Raw genomic sequence first — 20,120 nt, 5'->3', positions numbered from 1 at the left:
ATTAGTACACTTTCAAATATATCATATGAAGATCTACTGTTTATATAAATCATTTAGAAAATCAAGTAATGTCTTTTCAACATTGTGTCAATGTAACGAAAAATTATACTAGGATTTTATTTTTGGTATCGCATTAAATACTAGAATGAGATTAAAAGCGATTAACTGCCATAACAACTCCCACCCACTTACCCAAAAAAATACATAAATAATTGAAATGATAATGACAAGGAAAGTGAGTGAAAAAACCCAGTTGCACAGGCTTCTATCCTATGACTATGGTGTCCAATGTTTTGTAGGCGCTTATGTTTCACGTGCTCTTCCTTCGTTGTGACTCATTAGTAATAACCTTTCTCTCAATAAAGAAATAAAACCCACATTTTCTTTTTTTCAATATTTGCCACTCCATTACCAATTCTTTGCTTTCTAGCTTTTCTTTTAGTTTAAATACTATATAGCCTTTGCAGCTTCCAATGGCAGATCTCAAGCCTGTGATCGAGATTTCTTTCGCTGAAATATTCCTGTGCAGCGCTTTCGCGGCTTGTTTTGCCGAGGTACCATTGATCTTTCCTGATTTTGACTTAAAATTGTGTTCATTCAATTCTCATTTATGCGTTTTACTTAATTTGATATCTGGGTATTAACAATCTTTGACTTTTCTTTCGTGTATTGAGCTCAAAGAGTATGCTTTGCTTACTAATCTGGGTTGTTAAGGAGATTTATTATTATCAGCGTAGTGTGATTCTTTTGATTTATATGTCTAATTTGGGTGTTCTAGGAAATGTGGTACAGCTGAATTTCAAAAACCATTTGTCTGTCTGTCATCAAAATTTTTTTTTTTTTAATTTTAAATTATTACTAATTTTCATCTTCTGGGTTATGTACAGTTTTTTAGAGTCTCAATTTTTTCTAGCTACAACTATAATTCAATCAAGCATCGGCAAATAAGCAAATAAGCTACTGCTTCTTTCTTGTGTTGAAAACAGGTGTGTCTGTTGTAATCAAAGCTTATGAAATTCAATTACTTGATTTGATGTGTTTGTCTGCTGTGACTACCAAAACGTGATCTGGGTGTAAGAGTTTTGTTACTAACTATTAATGTTATATTGCTGTTAGAAAAATGGTTAAATTATTAAGTTCACCATTTTCTACTAACTTAAGCTTTTGGAATAATTGGTAATTTATCATGTTCTTAAAAGTAGATGGACATGAGTTTGAACTCTATCTCTACTCTAACTCCCATTTAAATGGGGAGACTGCGCCTACCAAGGACAATTGGTAATTTTGCAATTGATGTTTGGCTTTCAGCTATATTCTTTTATGATTTTCTTTTTAAAATGTGATTTTATAGGTATTAGACAGCATTGCCCTAGTTTACTGTTGAAGGGTTTTAGTCAATGAGTAATGGTATTATACTACATTGTGTGCTATGTTCTATCTTTTTTCCCCCTTTACTTGTTTAAGCTTATTTGACTTCAGATAATTCCTCCTCATTCTCAAGCAGTTTGAAATTCAGTTTTGAAAACCTGTTTTGTTTATAAAAATTTTCCTTTATGACAACGAAAGAAACACATTACTTGATTATTTAAGAATTGTATTCTGATTGTAAAATTGATGCATTAACTTAATAAGGCAAAACAGCAGTACATGATCTCAAAGTGATGGATTTTGTTTTAGCCTGAGTTAAGGTATTAGTTTCCATAATCTGTTTTTGTAGTTAAGCATTATGATATAATGGTTCATGCTCTATGAATAATGCATTTGCTTTCTTTAGTAATGTCACAGTTCTTTTCTTCTAAAAACACACACACACCTATTGGAGCTCACAAAAATACGAGTGGATTTCACTTGTCGTTGTCTTCATTGATTTTTTGGCAGTTCTGTACTCTTCCTTTGGACACTGCTAAAGTCAGGCTTCAGCTTCAAAAGAAAGCAGCAGCAGCTGGGGTGGATGGAGTGGGTTTTCCCAAATATAGAGGCTTGTTGGGTACTATGGCCACCATTGCCAGGGAAGAAGGTTTGTCGGCACTTTGGAAAGGCCTTATTCCAGGATTACAACGCCAGTGTCTTTATGGAGGCTTACGGATTGGCTTATATGGTCCTGTGAGTTTATTATATGTTCTTTTCATGAATACGATTAATTATTATGCTTTCTCAGTGGCACAAGTTTATGTGTATTCATAAATTGCATGTTGAACAGGTCAAAAGATATCTAGTTGGCAGCGAATTTATTGGAGAAATTCCTTTATACCACAAAATACTTGCTGCTTTTTTAACAGGTGAAAATGTTTCTCACTTTCCTGCCTGCTGTTCGAATTTGCATACAACCTGCATTAAATTTCTCAAACTATTGTCACCATTCCCATTGCTTCTTTAGATTTCATAATAAACTTTTTTTTTTAATAAATAAAAAAACTTGACAGGTGCTATAGCAATTATTGTGGCTAATCCAACTGATCTTGTCAAAGTTCGACTTCAAGCAGAAGGAAAATTGCCGGCTGGCGTGCCTAGGCGTTATTCTGGAGCTTGGGATGCTTATTTCACCATAGTGAAGCAGGTCAGTTTTCTTGCAGTAGTATTGTGCTTTTCTTTTCTTCTTCTTCTTCTTCTTCTTCTTTTTCCCAGTATCTAAGTGTATCATTTCGAATATCTATAAAAAATTAGGAAGGTTTAGGGGCGCTGTGGACTGGCCTTGGCCCCAATATAGCAAGAAATGCTATAGTAAATGCTGCTGAACTAGCCAGTTATGACCAAGTGAAACAGGTAACATAAAAGTATTAGGTCTTTTAAGTTGACCTTGTTTTGTATTTCGAAGTTGTTGCTATGTTAAGTTACTTCCAAAATGTCCTAACACACTATACTTATGCAGATGATTTTGAACATTCCAGGGTTCATGGACAATATATTAACTCATCTGCTAGCTGGTCTAGGTGCAGGTTTCTTTGCTGTCTGTATTGGTTCTCCTGTTGATGTGGTATGCATTCTTTTTCTTCTTCCTCTACTTTTAGCCACGAATTGTATGGTTTACAGTCTTCCAATAGTCTACTTTCATCTTCGTATGCTTTGATTTATAGTTGTATGTTTGTATATGACAAGTTGACATTCACTATTGTAGGAATTTATTCTGTCATTATTTCTGTGATGTTCTCTTTATTTCATTGATTCTGACAAATCGGCTCTAAATTCAAGCTTTTATATCGGACTCAGTCCTCCAGAACTGTTTTCATTTAAGAAAATTTCCACTGAACTTTGTTGAAATTTGCAACACTGATGGAAAAATTGATAATATGATGGACACGATGCAAATCTTGGATAATTTAAAACAAGCACGACATGATAATTATAAAAACCAACTATTTTGGATTCAAAAGAGTCACATGCTGTCTCTCATGTGTGTAACCTTGTAAATAGTACTAATAACATTTAGATATCTTCATAAGTTCATTTTGACTATGAGATGATATTTTTTTATATGAGTGAATCTGTGCAAGCTTTCTTGCTTTTCTAACTTTTTATTGCTGTTGAAGCTGTTTTCCTGTTGTAGCATAATCTGCAAAATTATTCGCTGCAGGCTTTAACGCGGCTGTGCTAGTGAAAGATTGTGATCAAAATTTGTTTCTTATCATATGAAGCAATTTTATATAGTTTTTTAAGGATGAGCTAGTCAGTCAATGTTGGCTTGGATGCCATGCTTGTTATGTTCCAGGTGAAATCTAGAATGATGGGAGATTCAACTTACAAAAACACGCTTGATTGCTTCATCAAAACTTTGAAGAGTGAGGTATGTTGATTTGTCTTTGAAGTTAATAATTTTCTTTTATGTATTTGTGAATATTACTCTCCTCTCCCCCCCCCCCCCCCCCCCCTCTCTCTCTCTCTCTCTCTCTCTCTCTCTCACTCTCACACACACACCTCACAAAGACACTTTAGATTGGACTCTCTAAAAGGCTACCGATTTTCAAAATGGAGATCATTCAAGGAAAAAAAAAACTCTTCTATGTTCCATTTTTTTGTCCATTATTACTTTTTGGAATATCCCAACACATTATCTACTTTGAAAAGTCAATAAGAACAATTTTAATAATTTTCCTAGCCAAGAGACTTGTAGCTCAAGTAGCATCTCTTGGTGTTTCCAATGGAGACATCTAGGGTTCAAATCTCTCCTCTCCAACTCTAACTATCAAATTTTCAATTTAAAAAAAAAATTGTACATCTCTTATTATTAATCTTTCTACTTATAAAAAAAAAAAAAATCCTAAAATTGCCTTTTATTGAATTGAAAAAAGTTATTGTTTTTTGTCCTCTTGTTTTGTATGAGTTTAAATTAAAGATGATAATGTTAAAATCTTATGCCTTTTAATTTAAAAGATGATGCATTAAATAACACATCCCCTTAGAACATTGGATTCTAAAGTGAACATATAAAATGGAACAGAGGGGTTCAAGTGATAGTTCAACGGCAATGGCATCCTCTGTGGTGTCCCATGTTTGTGGTTTGAACTGCACCACCTCCCTCCCCTACTATCTACTTATCAGAAGAAAAAGAAAAAAGAAAAAAAAAAAGAAATGAAAAAGGGATAGAGGGAATATAATGAGAAACCAGTGATCTCCTCTGCCTAAAATATAGGGTGGAGGCTAAATGCACGTGGAATTTTTTTCCTTTTAAAATGAGAAACAAGTTCTTACTCTTGATTAAGAACTTGACATAAATGTCTGCATGGACCATCAACTTCAGTAATAAGCACTAACTCATAAAAAATTATATATTGCAGGGATTTCTTGCCTTTTATAAAGGGTTCTTCCCTAATTTTGGCCGGCTGGGTTCTTGGAATGCTATTATGTTTCTAACTTTTGAGCAAGTAAGATATTAAAATTATGTTAATGCATCTTGGTATTGAATTTTAGTTAAATCTAGGTACTTGCATGCACCTGATTCTGGGAATTGCTATTCATCCTGCCGTTTTCATTCATATGCAATGGAGTTTACTATTTCATTCTTTTAGACATAGAGAAAATGTACTAGAATTTGGAATGTTAAACGAACTTTTTTCTAGACTAGAAGAATTGCCTATGCTCATAGGTAAGTGTAAATTGGTGTTCCATAAGGTAGTGCACCAGGTCTCTTCAGTTTATCCACTTATGGTTTTTCATTCATGGAATGTGGATTTGCTGTTGAAATTTTTTGTCTCACTGTATCTACCATGAGTTTCATTGGTCCAGATGTGCAAACTAGAGTTCCATTTCTAATGCAGGACTGCTGAATTGGCCTGATGACACTCTTCACATATGAAGTGGGCACAATTCTGGAATTGCATGACCGTTCACATTAGACTTTAGTAGACTACTATGTTTAGTTATTATGTCTTTGAACCTTATGGATTATCCTCAACTAAGAAATATAATTATAAAAAAAAAAAAAAAAAAAAAAAATATCTTTTTAGGTTGGTAGATCTTTTTGTGTTCATGATTCTCTGTGAAGCTTGAAAGTATTGATTCTTTTAATATAAAAATTTTAATAATCATTTTGAGTGTTTGCAGAGGCTTATGCTGATTTACTTTTGCTTAACCTACATATAAGTCAATTAACCACTCTGTCATTGAAAATCTTGAAAGTGCTCATTATTTCATCTCCATGACAGGCCAAGAGAATTTTCTGAGGTGAAGTCCAACTCTATAGCTTTCCTGGTTTGGAATTAGCAAGCAGGAAGGTGCAGCCTTTGCTTGGAAATTGCCTCTTCATCTATTTCTGATTTTTTGTGGAGAGATAAGATCACCACTACATTTTTTGGTTCACCACTCAGTTATTTATATAGGGTAGTGTATGTAACATTGAATAGACTGTCAAACTAGAGTGACTTGAAAAGTTATTCATTATTATTGATCCTTTTGTGATAGTTTGCAAGCTGCTTTCCTTGCCATTTCTCCAAATTGGACATTGCGTACATTATTACGTTGTAAATTTGAATGAAAACAAACCACTATATTGTGGGATTTTCATCGTGTACTTGTTTACCGGCCTGAAAGGAAAAGAAATTGAGTGGTTATACCCGTGGCAAGATCTGAGGGTTGAGTTGTTCTCGATGTTACCTGTATAGATTTTTTGGATCAATTTACTGAGATGTTATGCCGGTTGCTCATTTAGATCTCGTCTAGACTTTAGATTGATATTATTGTTAATTTACTAGCCAATGGTGATATCTTGCAGAACATCTTGTACAATTAGCTCTTTATGGCCTGGTGACCCGTTATTTTAAATACAGACTGATTGGACTAGTAAGGCATATTTGAAACTGCAATGAAATGAATTTCAGAACGCTTGTTTCATCTGCAATATATCTTGGTATCTTACGCATAAACATGGTCCTCCATTGATGGCAATAGCTCTAACAATGAAACATGAGCCTGCATTGTTTGGAACAAAATGGAAAACATCAATTAAGACTGATTAAGTGGTTCCAGATTTCAAGTCTAGAATCTGAAGTGGCTACATCCGGTTCCAAAAACAGCAAATGTTAATATTACATTTACCTTCTCATTAGTGATCTAACCGTCTTAATTACAAGAATAACCTAATGATATCCTAACAGCATTAGTAATAAACAAACAATCCCAAAAAGCCCTTTAATTGTTTAAGAACAGCCAGCTTGACATATAACAACCTCAATTGTTTGCCTTACGTCCTAGATACCAGATAAACCCTAGCCTTAATAACCGAACCGTTTCCAAGCTTGAATCCAGGACTAACTGGGAAACCCACAATTTGACCTGCAGGCACGCGCCCGTTTGAAAACTTAACAACACTCTCCATATACTGTGGATGAAGCTCAGCTCCCCGACTTGCCTCGAACTGACTAGGTGCTGGGTCAAGTGAGAATGCCAGCAAGTGAAGCAGCCACACAGCCTTGGCAAGTTGCAAGAATTCAACATAAAACTGACTCCTAGGATGGTTCCCGGCCAATACCTGGCGCCGCTGTTCCAAGTCTCCAAACAAGGACTCCTCCATTTTGGGATGAACAATGGAAAGGTACCTCTTGGAGCAGAATTTGCCAAAGTGACAGGTCGGCAAGATCCCAAGAAGTTCAGAAGGGTCCATTGCCTTCATATCGCGGTACTGGGTGAAGCAGTCACGGCGAAACTGGTCTGGATTGAGGAGGGATGAGAGGCTGCCATCCATGTAGAAGGTCTCATGGTCAAATCCTTGAAAGATTTTGCGGGAAATGTAGGATTCAAGAGCATATTTGGCATGGTGGCTAGCAATGGCAGATGAAGTGTTGTTGGTAAAGGTGATACTATCAGTGGCAGTGGTGGCAGCTTCAATGGAACGGACAGCAGCAGCAATGTCCCAGTGGGCAGAGCGCATGTGGGAGAGGAGGAGGGATGTGAAGGACTTGGATGCCTCTCTAACCTGGCTCATTGTAGTTTCAAAGAGCTCAGAAGTTGGGGCTACTGCACCTGTTACAATTAAAAGTAGGTTATCAGATTCCTTACATATTATCAATACAACCAGAAGAACATAAAACCTTCTAGGAAATTTTTATTGTTTTAGTTCCTACAATTTAGGCTAAAATGTTATCAGTCCTTTACCTAATTTCCCCCCTTCAAATGTCGAATTAGTCCATTAAGGTTTAATTTTTGTCAATTTTAGTTTCTTACTTTGTCAAAATGAGACAATCTAGAACTTCCGTCCAAATTTGTTAGCAAATGTAGCTATGTAAACATTTTTAAATCTTTAGAAAAATCACTCATCAAACAATAAGATCTATTAAATGGTAGATCTCATGAATGGTTTCAATTAAGTTTCTAATGAAAAAAAGCTCAAACAATGTTGTTTACTAACAGTCTTGGACCAAATGACCAAATTAATTCATTTTGATAAAGAGGGGGACAAATTGAGAAAATTTAAACTTTCATGATTAATTTAACAATTGAAGTAAAATTCAAGGAACTAAATTGAGTGAGTTCTAGTCATAACTTAGAGAAAAAATACTTTCTTTCCCCTTTTTGTGTTTTTTGGAATAAAAAGGAGAGGGGGGGGGGGGGGGGACAATTTTGGCTGGAAAACTATTCGGTTACTAGTACTCACTCCTTTCACCTGAATGATGGTCCTATTAATTAAATTCATGATAAGACCCATTATTCATGTAAAAGAAAAGAGTATAGCATCATTGTATTTTTGAATTATAGAATAATTACTAGTTTTAGTTCCAATGCCAGGAGAAGTTAATGATACTATTGGTTTTGAATTAATGTAAACAGTTAAAACATACATCTAGCTATAAGTATTGATGGATTATTAGCAATTTTACTAAACAAAGCTAAGTGTAAATTTTTTAAACACCGTCCAAAAATGTAATTAAGAAATTTATTTCTCATATTATTAATGTACATCTAGCACTGGTTGCATTTATTGTGACATCACTTTGTAATAAGGTTGCCATTAGTTTCAGCATTTTATTAACTAAAAGAACTACGAAGTGTGCAGTGTGAAAAGATGGGGTGTAACTGTAAAAGGTAAAAACTAAAAACAACCTAAACATGAACTACTGATAAGGCTCATTATTCATGTAAGAGAAAGGAGTATAGCATTGTTGTATTTCTGAATTACAGAATAATTACTAGTTTTAGTTTCAATGTCAGGAGAAGTTAATGATACTATTGGTTTTGAATTAATGTAAACAGTTAAAACATACATCTAACTAAATTATTGATGCTAGGATTATTAGCAATTTTACTAAACAAAGCTAAGTGTCAATTTTTTAAACACTATCCAAAAATGTAATTAAGAAATTTATTTCTCGTTTTATTAATGTACATCTAGCACTAGTTGCACTTGTTGTGACATCACTTTGTAATAAGATTGCCATTAGTTTCAGCATTTTATTAACTAAAAGAACTATGAAGTGTGCAGTGTGAAAAGATGGGGTGTAACTGTAAAAGGTAAAAACTAAAAACAACCTAAACATGAACTACTGATAAGGCTCATTATTCATGTAAGAGAAAGGAGTATAGCATTGTTGTATTTCTGAATTACAGAATAATTACTAGTTTTAGTTCCAATGTCAGGAGAAGTTAATGATACTATTGGTTTTGAATTAATGTAAACAGTTAAAACATACATCTAACTAAATTATTGATGCTAGGATTATTAGCAATTTTACTAAACAAAGCTAAGTGTCAATTTTTTAAACACTATCCAAAAATGTAATTAAGAAATTTATTTCTCATTTTATTAATGTACATCTAGCACTAGTTGCACTTATTGTGACATCACTTTGTAATAAGATTGCCATTAGTTTCAGCATTTTATTAACTAAAAGAACTATGAAGTGTGCAGTGTGAAAAGATGGGGTGTAACTGTAAAAAGTAAAAACTACCCAACAAAGCGAGGTGTCGTAGTAGAATTGATAAAAAGTTTTAGGAAAGAAAAAAACATTAGGATAGAATTTTAGAGCTTGACCTTGAGGTTGAAGAGTGCAAGAAAGCTTCTTTTTTGACAAAGAGTGAGAGTGGGACCTTCCCTTCTTTCCATTGGTAACAGTAGTAGTAGTAGTAGCAGTAGTGAGTGTAGCAACATTCCTAAGCTTATCCTTCAGATTCTCCACCTCCACTTCCCTCACCTTCACCTCCCTCTTCAGCTCCTCCACCGCCGCCTCATACGGCGCCACCACCTCTCTCACCCCCACCACTCCTCCACTTCTTCCTCCTCCTCTACTTCCATTGTAGCTGCTCCTCCTGAATCTCTCTCTCAACACAGCTAGCCTCTTCAGCTCACCCACCACAGCCACGTCAGCCACCCTTATCTTCTCCGGGTCCCACGGGCAATGCGCTTGTTGCAGGGTCGAGTAAGCTCTCTTCATCGACGACACTGCCTCGAACACTTCCTTCATCACTCTCTCCATCTCCATCATTTTCTCTATTCTCGCCTCTTCCTTCGTCCCTTCCCACCATTCCTTGTACTTTTCCTTTTCTTCTGCTGCTTCTTCTTCTTCTTCTTCGGACTTGAACTCTGCCTCTGACTCTGACTCGGACTTGGACCCGTCTTCCTCAACTCCAGCTCGATTCTCGTGGCGGCTCGCGGCTAGTGGATGAAGCAAGCAAGAGGCGGCGACTCTTTGGATCAGATCCGAGAAATTTGACGCCTTGCTCGTCATTTTCTTCAGAGAAGAAAGAAGCAGCAGATCAGATAAACTCAAAGCTCAAGCACTACACTCACTGACTCTTTCTAAAAGCTTTTTTTTTTCTTGAGAATCAGATCAAAGCTTTTCCACCAGCATTTAAGAAAACAAAGACCCTTTATTATTTATTATACGCACATAATTAAATGAGCAGAGCAGGGCACAAAAGAAACACGCAAGTGCAATTGATTAATGAAGCTCATTTAATTAACATCAAAGTCTAATTTCCTATTTTTGCAATATTTAATTGAAATGTCATTGAAACAAGTAAACAACTTTGTCAAAAAAAGTAAAATGTCATTAAAACAAGTAAACATCTTTGTCAAAAAAACCTATAAAAAACAAGGCTTTGTCAAAAAAGGGAATGTCATTAAATTAAAACAAAGAAAAAATGAAACAACAGCTACAAGGGTTTAAGTTCAACAATAGCTATCCTCTAGCAAAGAGGTCTAACCTATTTGTGGGTTTTTGTTTGTCACTGTGCACTAAAACCCAATCTTGTTTCGCTTCTCTGAATTTCTCTGTGAGTCAACAATCAAGAGGCTGTGTCTGTCAATTATGGTTTCAAATTGGAGGTGCTTTATTATTAGTATTATTATTATTCCTGGAGAGTGGAGAGCGCTGAGCTTGAGAGTTGAGTGGTGGTGGAATAGTGGACCTGCGAGTGTCTCTCTGGCTTGGCTAGGAAGGAAAGGTACCGCTATGATAAAGGACTATGGGTCCTCAACTCTCAACTGACGCTACTGAACATTGTGAGTGAGAGAAGATTGGGAAGTGGCCTGTGCCCACCGTACCCACCCAAACTTTTATTATAAAGCATAGAATCATTTCTATGTTTTTTTTTTGGGAGAATAGTCACACAACTTGGTTTGTGGAAATTAAGAGGTTGTTAAGTAGTTTGCTTCCAACACAGTTTTTAGTATTTAAAAAATATTATACGTAATTTTATATATTTTTTATTTATATATATTTTTTAAAAATATATATAATGTTATTAAAATAACATTACTAAGCGACTCTTTAGAGATTGTTTGATAGAGGAGTTTAAAAATTACTGTTTGAAATTTTTTGAAATATATATAAATAAAAAGGTGTATAAAAATATATGTAATATTATTTAAAATATGAAAATATAAGTTTGAATCTACCAAATAGACCCTATCATCTATGATTATATGGATACTCACCAACTGAGTCGTATTAATGTTACTGGGGGACAGTTGTATGGTAGAGATCGGGACTCTCTGATTTTTTAAGCAGAACGGCGGAAATATAAAAATTAAAAATAAAAATACTAACAAATGTTATTGGTTAATAATTTATTAAAATAAAGTTTTTAAGAAAAAAAATTATTAATATTTTAACAATTATTTTCATTTACTATAAAAAAGAAATTAATTTTTTTTAAAATAAATTATTAAAAGTATTTTAATTCAAATAGAATAAAATAAAAGGTTGGAATCTGTGACTTTAGTTGACTCTGTAAATCCAGTCACGTCACGTGGACCATCTTTCCTATCTCTTTATTATACATTAATTGTTGCCTTTTGGTTTGGGTCCGAGCACTTATGTTTTGTTTGGTTGAGGGTCTAAAAAGTGTGGACAAAAAAGATTCGAAGTTTTTTTTTTTGGGTCTTGTATGTCATTAATGGTCATCTTATTTATTATTATTAATATAAAGGTGTAAATGTATTTATAGTTTTTATATTTTGACTTTTTTTTTTATTCTTACATTTTAATTTTATTATTTTTAGCCTCTAAATCAATTAGTATGTATAATATCAATCTTTGCCGTCAGCTAATTAACAAAAAAAGTTGATGTGGCTGACGATACTATTAAAAAAATTAAAAAAAATTATTTTGACATTAAAAAATGTCAAATCAGCATATAAATTTAAAAAAATTAATTTATTAATTTTGCCTAAATAATTTTTTTTTTCATTATTTTCGGAAGAATAATGGGTAACATGTTCTTAGAGTTGCCCAGAAAATTAAAATAATCTAAGATTTTCTTTTCTTTTCTTGTGTTTTCTTATCAAATAAACATACAAAAATTCATACAAAATCTCTATCCTCCACCAAAACCTCCGACATGAAAAAATCATCAAACCCACATTAAAAAACCAACCCAGAAAAATCATCAAACCTCCAATCCAGAAAAATCATCAAACCCACCACAACCAACGAATCCAAACCAATCAACAACCACCACTGCCTGGGGTTCACAACCCCACAGCCACCAATCTTAGAGAAAACTAGGGGTGTGCAGAAAACCCACCAACCCATTAAACCCAACCCGACTTGTCGGGTTGGGTCAATTTTTAAGGTTTGGTGGGTTGGGTTAGGTCACAATTTTTTTTTTTTTTTTAATAGTGGATTGGGTTGGGTTTGGGTCATAAAATTACAAACCCGCCAAACCCAACCCGACCCACCCATATTTAATATATATTTAAAATATATTATATATTTAATAATTTTTTTTAAATTAGCTGTAGGGCACTTATGTATATTTAAATATATATTATATATTTAATAATTAAAAAAAAAAACCAGCTGTAGAGCAACACTTCCTCTATTCCTCCTACTAATACTAATTTAATATATATAATATATTATATAATTAATAAAAAATTTTAAATAACCGGTTCTTCCTATTCTATATAAAAACCAATTAGTTCACACAAACCCTAATAAATTACTATTGTTGTTTAGTCATTAATGTTATTTGCCTTTAAGGAGTTACATTGATACTAATTTTAGGTTTTTTTAATATATTAATATTTATATTTTCTTCTACTCAATTTAATAATAATATATAAAAAAATTTGTCAAACCCATGGGTTCAACCCAACCTATGTGGGTTGGGTTGGACTTATGTGATAGGTTGAATTTTTTTTTTATCCATCATGATGGGTTAGGTCAAAAAATCCCCTCAACCCGACCCAATCCGACCCATGCACACTCCTAGAGAAAACCCACTATCATCAACTCAAGCCAAAAAGAAACTGAAAACGGAAGAGAGCAAGGGATCTAGAAGAATCAGACTTGCATATTGCACTTGACGAGATCGAGAGGAGTGACAGCCATGTGAATGAGACCACAGCTGAGAATACCGCTAGCGGTAAAGGTGGTGTAGAAGGCCGACGAGTACATCTTGATCTTGCCAAGCTCGATCAGCGCCAAAACGATGAAGTTCTTGGTCGGAGACGAGACGTCGTTGTTGGAGCTTGCTAGAGCAGCAGCATCGAGCATGGTCTTGTCAAGACCGAAGGATTTGTGCGAGGTAGAGATGATGGAGGAAGAGGAGTAGAGGAAGCTTGAGATCAGAGACTGACGCGGAGATTTGTCTGAGAGAACCATCGGAGAAAGAGAGAGACAAAGGGTTTTTTGGTAATCGAGAGAGAGAGAGAGAGAGAGAGAGAGAGAGAGAGAGAGAGAGAGAGAGAGAGAGAGAGAGGCTTATGCTCAAATTTTTAAATCTAGTTTATGTTTGTCATCATGTTCTTTGTGTTTTTAAATTTGAGTTTGTGTTTGGTTCTGGGTTTATGGTCATATGTTCTTGTGTTGATGTTTAAATCTGTGATATGTTCTTGTTCAAAATGAATTAGATCTAAATTTATATATTTTATTGTTTTTAATTTTTTTATTTAGTTAAAATTGACAAATTATTTATAAAAAAAATTAAAAAAAAAAGTAGATGCTAATGTGACATTTTTTATAATATTTTAATTCCTCTGTCAGCCACTTCAGATATTTCTGTTGGTTGACTGATGAAAAGGACAAAAATAACACGCGTTAATTGGTTTAGGGACTAAAAGTGGTAAAATTAAAATGTAAGGACCAAAATAAAATAAAACCAAAATGTAAGGACTAAAAGTGCATTTACGCCTAACATAAAATGAGTAGTATGGCCAATCTAAAAACAAAATTTGGTATGAAGAATTAAAATGAAAAAATTAAAACGTAAAGGATTATCAAACTAGTACTCCCTCCGTCTTAATTTATTTGTCATGTTTGAAAAGTCAAATTTTTTAAGGGAACATCATTTATTGTCTTGTTTGCCTTATAAAAATGTATAAGTTTACAAAACTACCCTTAAATAAATTTATCAGCTTTTTTTAAAAGAGTAATTCTTAATAAGGCAACAAAAATGGTGCCCCTATTAAATTGATTTTTTTAAAATATTAGTTATTTTTCTTTTCAAATAGTTTTGAAAATAAAGTAGGAGTATAATAGGAACATTAGTAAACTAATAATTTTTTATTTTTAGAAACATGACAATATTTTGGGACATTCCAAAATGAAATAGAGGACAAACAAACTAAGATATAGGTAGTATTAATTGAGATGTTTGATTCTCCTCCAATCCTATCATGATGTTATTAATTTCCTTTAGTCTATGGAATTGAATATATTTAATGTGTACTCCATTCCTATTAGACTTCTTTATAATATTTTACAATAATTATCTAGAACATCACGCACTCCATTCATATTTTCAATATGATTTGACAATAATTATCTTAAACATCATTTACTCGTGATTATAATGAGATTTAGATCTCTTCACAAAGAATGCATATGCTAAATGCAATAAAGGGATCATAGGAATGGGTGAGAATTAAACTTCTCCTGGTGCATGTTTGCTACTTGCTGCTAATAATCTTTATTGGTCAATGCAATTAGATGTTTGTGATACATAAGTTTTGAGCAAGACTTAGGTACAGTACTTAGGTGCTGTTTCATAGGTTCTCATTTTAAAATTCTGTCATATGAATTTTTTCTCATGGGATAGAAGTGTATTTTTAAATTAAATAGCCACATGGTTGAATCTTAAGAGAGGAATATAAAGAACAGCACCTAAGGTACTGTACGTAAATTTTGTCTAAAGTTTTATCCTTATTGAATTGAGTCATGTTAACGGGTGTTTTTAGGATAATTGTTAATAAATCATATTAGGAAAGTTTTTAACACCATTTTTATGAAAAATATAAAAAAATTGTCAGAAAATTAATTGTTTTATCATTTTTCCATAAAATATTTATAAAAATAATTCTTAAAACAATGTTTTTAGGATATTTGTTAACATTTTCTTTTAATTATTATGAAAAATAAATCCCAAATTTGATAAGTTCTTCTTTTTGAGGATTGACATCATACATGCATGCAGCATTATGATTTTTCACCTGCTCATAACTCCATCTTCCGTCTCCAAGTAGTTTTGTTTACTGTTAGTGGGGTAGGCTCGACCACTTTAGTAAAAAGTGAAATTAAAAGCTTAGATATGTAACTCGGTTTTGTAACAAGACAAAAGTTTTGGAGTTTTTGAATTATAGAGAGAATTGAGTTATGAGTTATGGGTTTTGAGTTTAAGTTATGAATTTTGAGTTATGAGTTATAAAAACTGAGTTATGATCGATCCAAACGAGCCCTTAGTTTCAAAAGCTGAGGTGGAATCATTATAGTTGAGCTGGGTTAATTATTTTAAGGTTTTTTTAAGTGGATTGATAACATGGTTTAACTTGAACCATTCATTATAAAATGTAAGGTTAAGATTAAAAGAACTAAATGTCGTAAAGTATCTTAGAAACTCTAGAAGATCTGGATCTTCTAAAAAGTGGGGTAAAAAAAGATTCTAAGTTTTTTTTTTTTTTTTTGGTGTGTGTTTGCCTGTAAGAGCATCTCCAACAGGCTATGGATAACCAAAATTTGGAGAGTGAAATCAGAAAAACAAGGAAAGAGGGCTCTCCTAAAACTCAATTTTTTTTTTGCTAATGAACAGTAGCTCATCAGGTCTGATGAGCTACTATTCATTCTTCAAATCTTTTTTTCTATTATAATAATTAGATGTTGAATAAAGAAAATGTTGGAAGATGTGTAGTTGTTAAAAAAAATAATAAATAATAAATGAAGAAATAATATTTAAATGAGAAAGAGAATGAGATAGAGAGTCTGTTGGAAAGTGTATTTGAAAAAGTGGATAGATAAAGGTAAAAGTCACCGTTCATTCTCCAAACAGTACAAAAATTTGCTGATTCTGCTGGAGATGCTCTAATTATCATATTTACTAACATAAATTGGGTAGTATGGCCAATATAAAAACAAAATTAAATATGGAGAATTAAAAAAAAAAAAATTTGAAACATAAAGGATTAAAATGAAAATAACTTAAAAATTTATCAAACTAATGTTAATTGATCCAATGGTGTTTGATTCTCCTTCAAACCTCCTCATGATGTTATTAGTTTCCTTTAGTTTATGGAATTGAATATATCTAATGTGTACTCCATTCCTATTAGACTTCTTTATAATATTTTACAATAATTATCTTGAACATCATACACTCTACTCATTTGTACAGAAATTTTATATATGATTTTACAATAATTATCTTAAACACCATTTGCTCACAATAATAATGAGATCTAGATCTCTTGACAAAGAATGCATATACCAAATGCAATAAAGGGATCATAGGAATGGGTGAGAATTAGACTCCTTTTGGTGCATGTTAGATACTTGCTGCTAATATGTGCCTGAGCCTCTATAGATCGCCATCACAAGTGTCAGATAGTGCGTCCCTCAAGTTCCTCAAGAGTCATATGCTGCCTTTCTTATTGATCTCTCTGCCTTTCTTCTTTGCTTTTAGGGGTTGTCAACCCTTATTTCCCATGCATTTAGCTTAGGATTTTTTTTTTTTTTTTTTTAAGATTTTAATAATCTTCATTTTTTTTTTCTCTGTTATAGATTTTTTGTTATAGAAAATTGTATTGGTCGCATCTTTATGATTTACAATTTGTATAATTATTTGGCTATATTTTCTTTGTAATTTGCTTTGAGGTGTCTTCCTCCAACATGTACTCCTTGTAAATAATTTTATTAGCAATAATTTTTTTGCCAATTTCATTAAAAAAAAAATTACACTTCATTTGTCCTAAGCTCTTATTAAAGAGTCAATAAATTAATATTTTGGGGTATACTTGCTTTTAGGAGTTCAGCAATAAAACATTTATATTACAATTGACTAACTACCAAACATCTTTGTCTAAGGTACCTCCTATAGGAGACGTGTAGGCCCGTAGGGTTCAATCTCCTATAGTGGAACTCTTAATGTAGCAAAAAAAAGGAAAAAAAAAAAAAAAAAAGACAATATCTTACACATTTTTGTAGTTAAGACAGATGATTATCATATTAATAGACAATTCTTTTACACATTTTTACAGCGTGAGGCTGTATTGTTATATGATAAAATGTAAAATTGTATTTGCATATAGAGGTTATTGCTAACAAGAGACTGGGGTTTCAACTAATAAAATCTATTGCCTTTAAATAAGAAATCTGTAGTTTGAATTTTACTTACATCTTACACCATAAACTAATTGATGTTTAAAATTCTATCATATATTTCAAAAAACTAATTTGACCAAAGTTTTAAAATCTATCCATTAAACATTCTAATTTGACTATTACTTTAAAACAAAATATTTTGATATCTATATATTTTTTAAATTTAAAAACAAGAGCACAAAATTATATAGATGTAATATGTGTATGTAATATCTTCTTGTAATCAACTACTAGTCGGTTAGCAGAAAAAGTCCAACTTGCCACCTATCTACCAGTCCCTGAGACCAGCTTTCCAAGATATTTTTCCAAAAAGGTTGATATTTTTCCCAAATGATTGTACTATCAAGTCGACAAAACCAAAGACAAAAAAAAATCTGATATCATCTATTTAAGCATAGGCATAGGCATATCTGAATTCTGTAGCTCAATTATAGCAAAAAGAAAGAGAGAGAGAGAGAGAGAGAAATTTTAATAAGAGAAAAAAATGGAGTGCTGTAGGGAAAGGCCAAATAGGAGTGACGATCACTTGTCGGTGGAAGAAGAAGCAAAGTTGGAAGCAAAGGCAAGAGAGTACTTTGATGAAGCAGCTCCAAAGCGCCACACTAAGCCTCAGCGTAGTGAGTATTCTACTCAATATGTCGATGCTCTCTCTAACTCAAACTCAAATAATGACAACAACAACAACAACAACAACAACAATTTCATCCCCGAACTCGTTGAGTTTCAGCGTCTCGAAAATGATCCTCAGGTTGGTTTTTCTTTTTGGACAACTTCTATTTATTTCTCAATTTCTTTGTTTGAAAAAAATGAAAAAAATAATTATCAGAAAAAATGTTTTTGCGTCTGCCGGGAGTCGAACCCGGGTCTATTGCTTGGAAGGCAATTATCCTAACCGTTGGACTACAAACGCTTGTTGGAATGTCTTATTGTTTATTATTATTTAGCCATGTCTATAAAATCTGACGTGCTCTATTCTGAAACTGGACTAAATTAGAAGCTGATCTACAATGGAGGCAAAGTGACAGAGGAATTTGTGGAGACAGAGTATTACAAGGATCTCAACTGTGTTGACAAAGAGCACCACACGGTACTAATACTATCACCAATAGGCTACAGTGCAATTTTGTTTCTCTCTTTTTCTTCTCTAGTTAAGAGACTAGTAGCCTATTTGGCCATTTTTGTACAATACATCACTAATATCTAACAAAATCAGCTACTATATGATTTTCAAAATGTTTCATAAACCAAAAGGAAAGAAAAAAAAATGTTCCAAATATTTATATGTTCCATTCACAAAATTGTATTAATTGAAAAAAAAAATTTTAAGGCAGAAAAATGCCCAAGTAGTTTTATTATTTGTTTTGAGTTTTGACAGTGTGTTTCCTTAACTTCAAACCGATAAAATCATATGGCTACTCATTCAATGCTGAGACATAACATATGAAAGACCGTGTGATAAAACAATTAAAATTTTATAATTGGGTCTTTACCTAGCAGAGAAAAAAAATTGATTGTACAAGTATTTGTAATTTAGACAGGAACAGGGTTCATCAAAATGGGGGACAATAATGGCCAATGCTTCCACCTAGAACCTGAGTCTGTGACCAGCTGCCACACCTCTTGCCAATGTAACCCAGCCACTAATGATTGGATTCCTGGTTCTGCTAATACGGTACACACCAGTCTGCTTGCTTCTATGAGCACTTAAAATTAATTTGTTTTTTCACCAAATTTCCAAGTTGGGTTTTAACTAAATTATTTGGATGAATTTTGTTTTAGGTAATTCATGCTTCAGACAAGCCAAAAAGGAGTGAGAATTAAAAATTTGGAGAATGGGTGCCATTCTGATTCAGCCATTGTTTTCAATAAAGATCTAGAATTTGCATATTTTCTAGGCATGTTTATTGTGACTTCGTATGAAAAATGTCTGTTGGATATGAAATGGTATCTGCGTGGTACCTGCTTGGGTTTAAGAGAGGTAAGGATGGTTGTGTTTGGACTGTGCTATGTAGCCTTTGTACTCAGATTCTAGCTCTTAAGAAAATTCTCCTTCTTGGTCTAAAGAGGGAAACATTTTATCAAGTTCTAGCGAAATTTACATTAAACAAGGCTAAGAAAAGATATTTCATGCATACATAATTAGATATATACATTATTTTTTTGAGAACCCCACAACCCTCAAATAGATGCATTAACCCTCTCATAATGAGATTCACAAACTAAATAGAAGGAATAATGTATTCCTCCAATTTATTAAATAATAATTTTCAGTACGGGTAATTATTCAATATTCTTTACATGTAGTTAAACAGGAGAGCACAAATACTTCAATATATTCCAAGTGATGAGAGGTTTGGATAGAAATTCAATATATATATATATATTTTTTAATTTTGCTAGGTAAATTAGGGGAGTGGGTTCTTGGGGTTTGAATCCTACTTATTCTAGCTATTAAACTGTCACTTATGCATTCGATCTCTGTACAAACCTTATGAAAGAAAAGGTAATTATTAGTCATTCCAACTATTTTTATGATAATTTTATGATTATCCAATAGCTGGGGATGGGGAATATGGGGATTTGAACCTTGAAAATTGA

At 33.0% G+C, this 20,120-nt stretch overlaps 3 protein-coding genes and 1 non-coding gene across 5 annotated transcripts; 2 read left to right on the top strand and 2 right to left on the bottom strand.

Moving 5' to 3' along the window:
• Positions 1 to 238: 238 nt before the first annotated feature.
• Positions 239 to 6,000, top strand: LOC126728087 (mitochondrial uncoupling protein 2). Of its 2 annotated transcripts, XM_050433961.1 has the most exons (9): positions 241 to 554; positions 1,879 to 2,103; positions 2,201 to 2,279; positions 2,424 to 2,557; positions 2,665 to 2,763; positions 2,870 to 2,974; positions 3,707 to 3,781; positions 4,773 to 4,859; positions 5,640 to 6,000. In XM_050433961.1, the coding sequence occupies exons 1-9, from the start codon at positions 474 to 476 to the stop codon at positions 5,655 to 5,657; spliced, it is 903 nt and encodes a 300-aa protein (XP_050289918.1). In that variant the 5' UTR covers positions 241 to 473; the 3' UTR covers positions 5,658 to 6,000. The 2 variants fall into 2 exon arrangements, with proteins under 2 accessions (XP_050289922.1, XP_050289918.1); XM_050433965.1 differs by lacking the exons at positions 4,773 to 4,859; positions 5,640 to 6,000 and having other exon boundaries at positions 239 to 554; positions 3,572 to 3,727.
• Positions 6,001 to 6,407: 407 nt separating this feature from the next.
• Positions 6,408 to 10,946, bottom strand: LOC126728079 (protein GRAVITROPIC IN THE LIGHT 1). Its single transcript, XM_050433954.1, has 3 exons — positions 10,630 to 10,946; positions 9,458 to 10,154; positions 6,408 to 7,452 (listed from the first exon to the last, which is right to left on the bottom strand). Exons 2-3 carry the CDS (start codon positions 10,149 to 10,151, stop codon positions 6,674 to 6,676), a joined length of 1,473 nt encoding a protein of 490 aa, XP_050289911.1. The 5' UTR covers positions 10,152 to 10,154; positions 10,630 to 10,946; the 3' UTR covers positions 6,408 to 6,673.
• Positions 10,947 to 17,929: 6,983 nt separating this feature from the next.
• On the top strand, positions 17,930 to 19,604 carry LOC126728071 (uncharacterized). Its single transcript, XM_050433948.1, has 4 exons — positions 17,930 to 18,270; positions 18,517 to 18,609; positions 19,057 to 19,194; positions 19,302 to 19,604. Exons 1-4 carry the CDS (start codon positions 18,007 to 18,009, stop codon positions 19,341 to 19,343), a joined length of 537 nt encoding a protein of 178 aa, XP_050289905.1. The 5' UTR covers positions 17,930 to 18,006; the 3' UTR covers positions 19,344 to 19,604.
• On the bottom strand, positions 18,361 to 18,432 carry TRNAG-UCC (transfer RNA glycine (anticodon UCC)). Its single transcript has one exon. It is a non-coding gene; the product is annotated as a tRNA-Gly (tRNA).
• Positions 19,605 to 20,120: the final 516 nt, after the last annotated feature.

This window comes from Quercus robur, chromosome 1, assembly GCF_932294415.1.
Source record: "Quercus robur chromosome 1, dhQueRobu3.1, whole genome shotgun sequence".
NCBI classification, from domain to species: Eukaryota; Viridiplantae; Streptophyta; class Magnoliopsida; order Fagales; family Fagaceae; genus Quercus; species Quercus robur.
The sequence above is the reverse complement of the archived record's forward strand: the minus strand, read 5'-3'. Positions and strand labels throughout refer to the sequence as shown.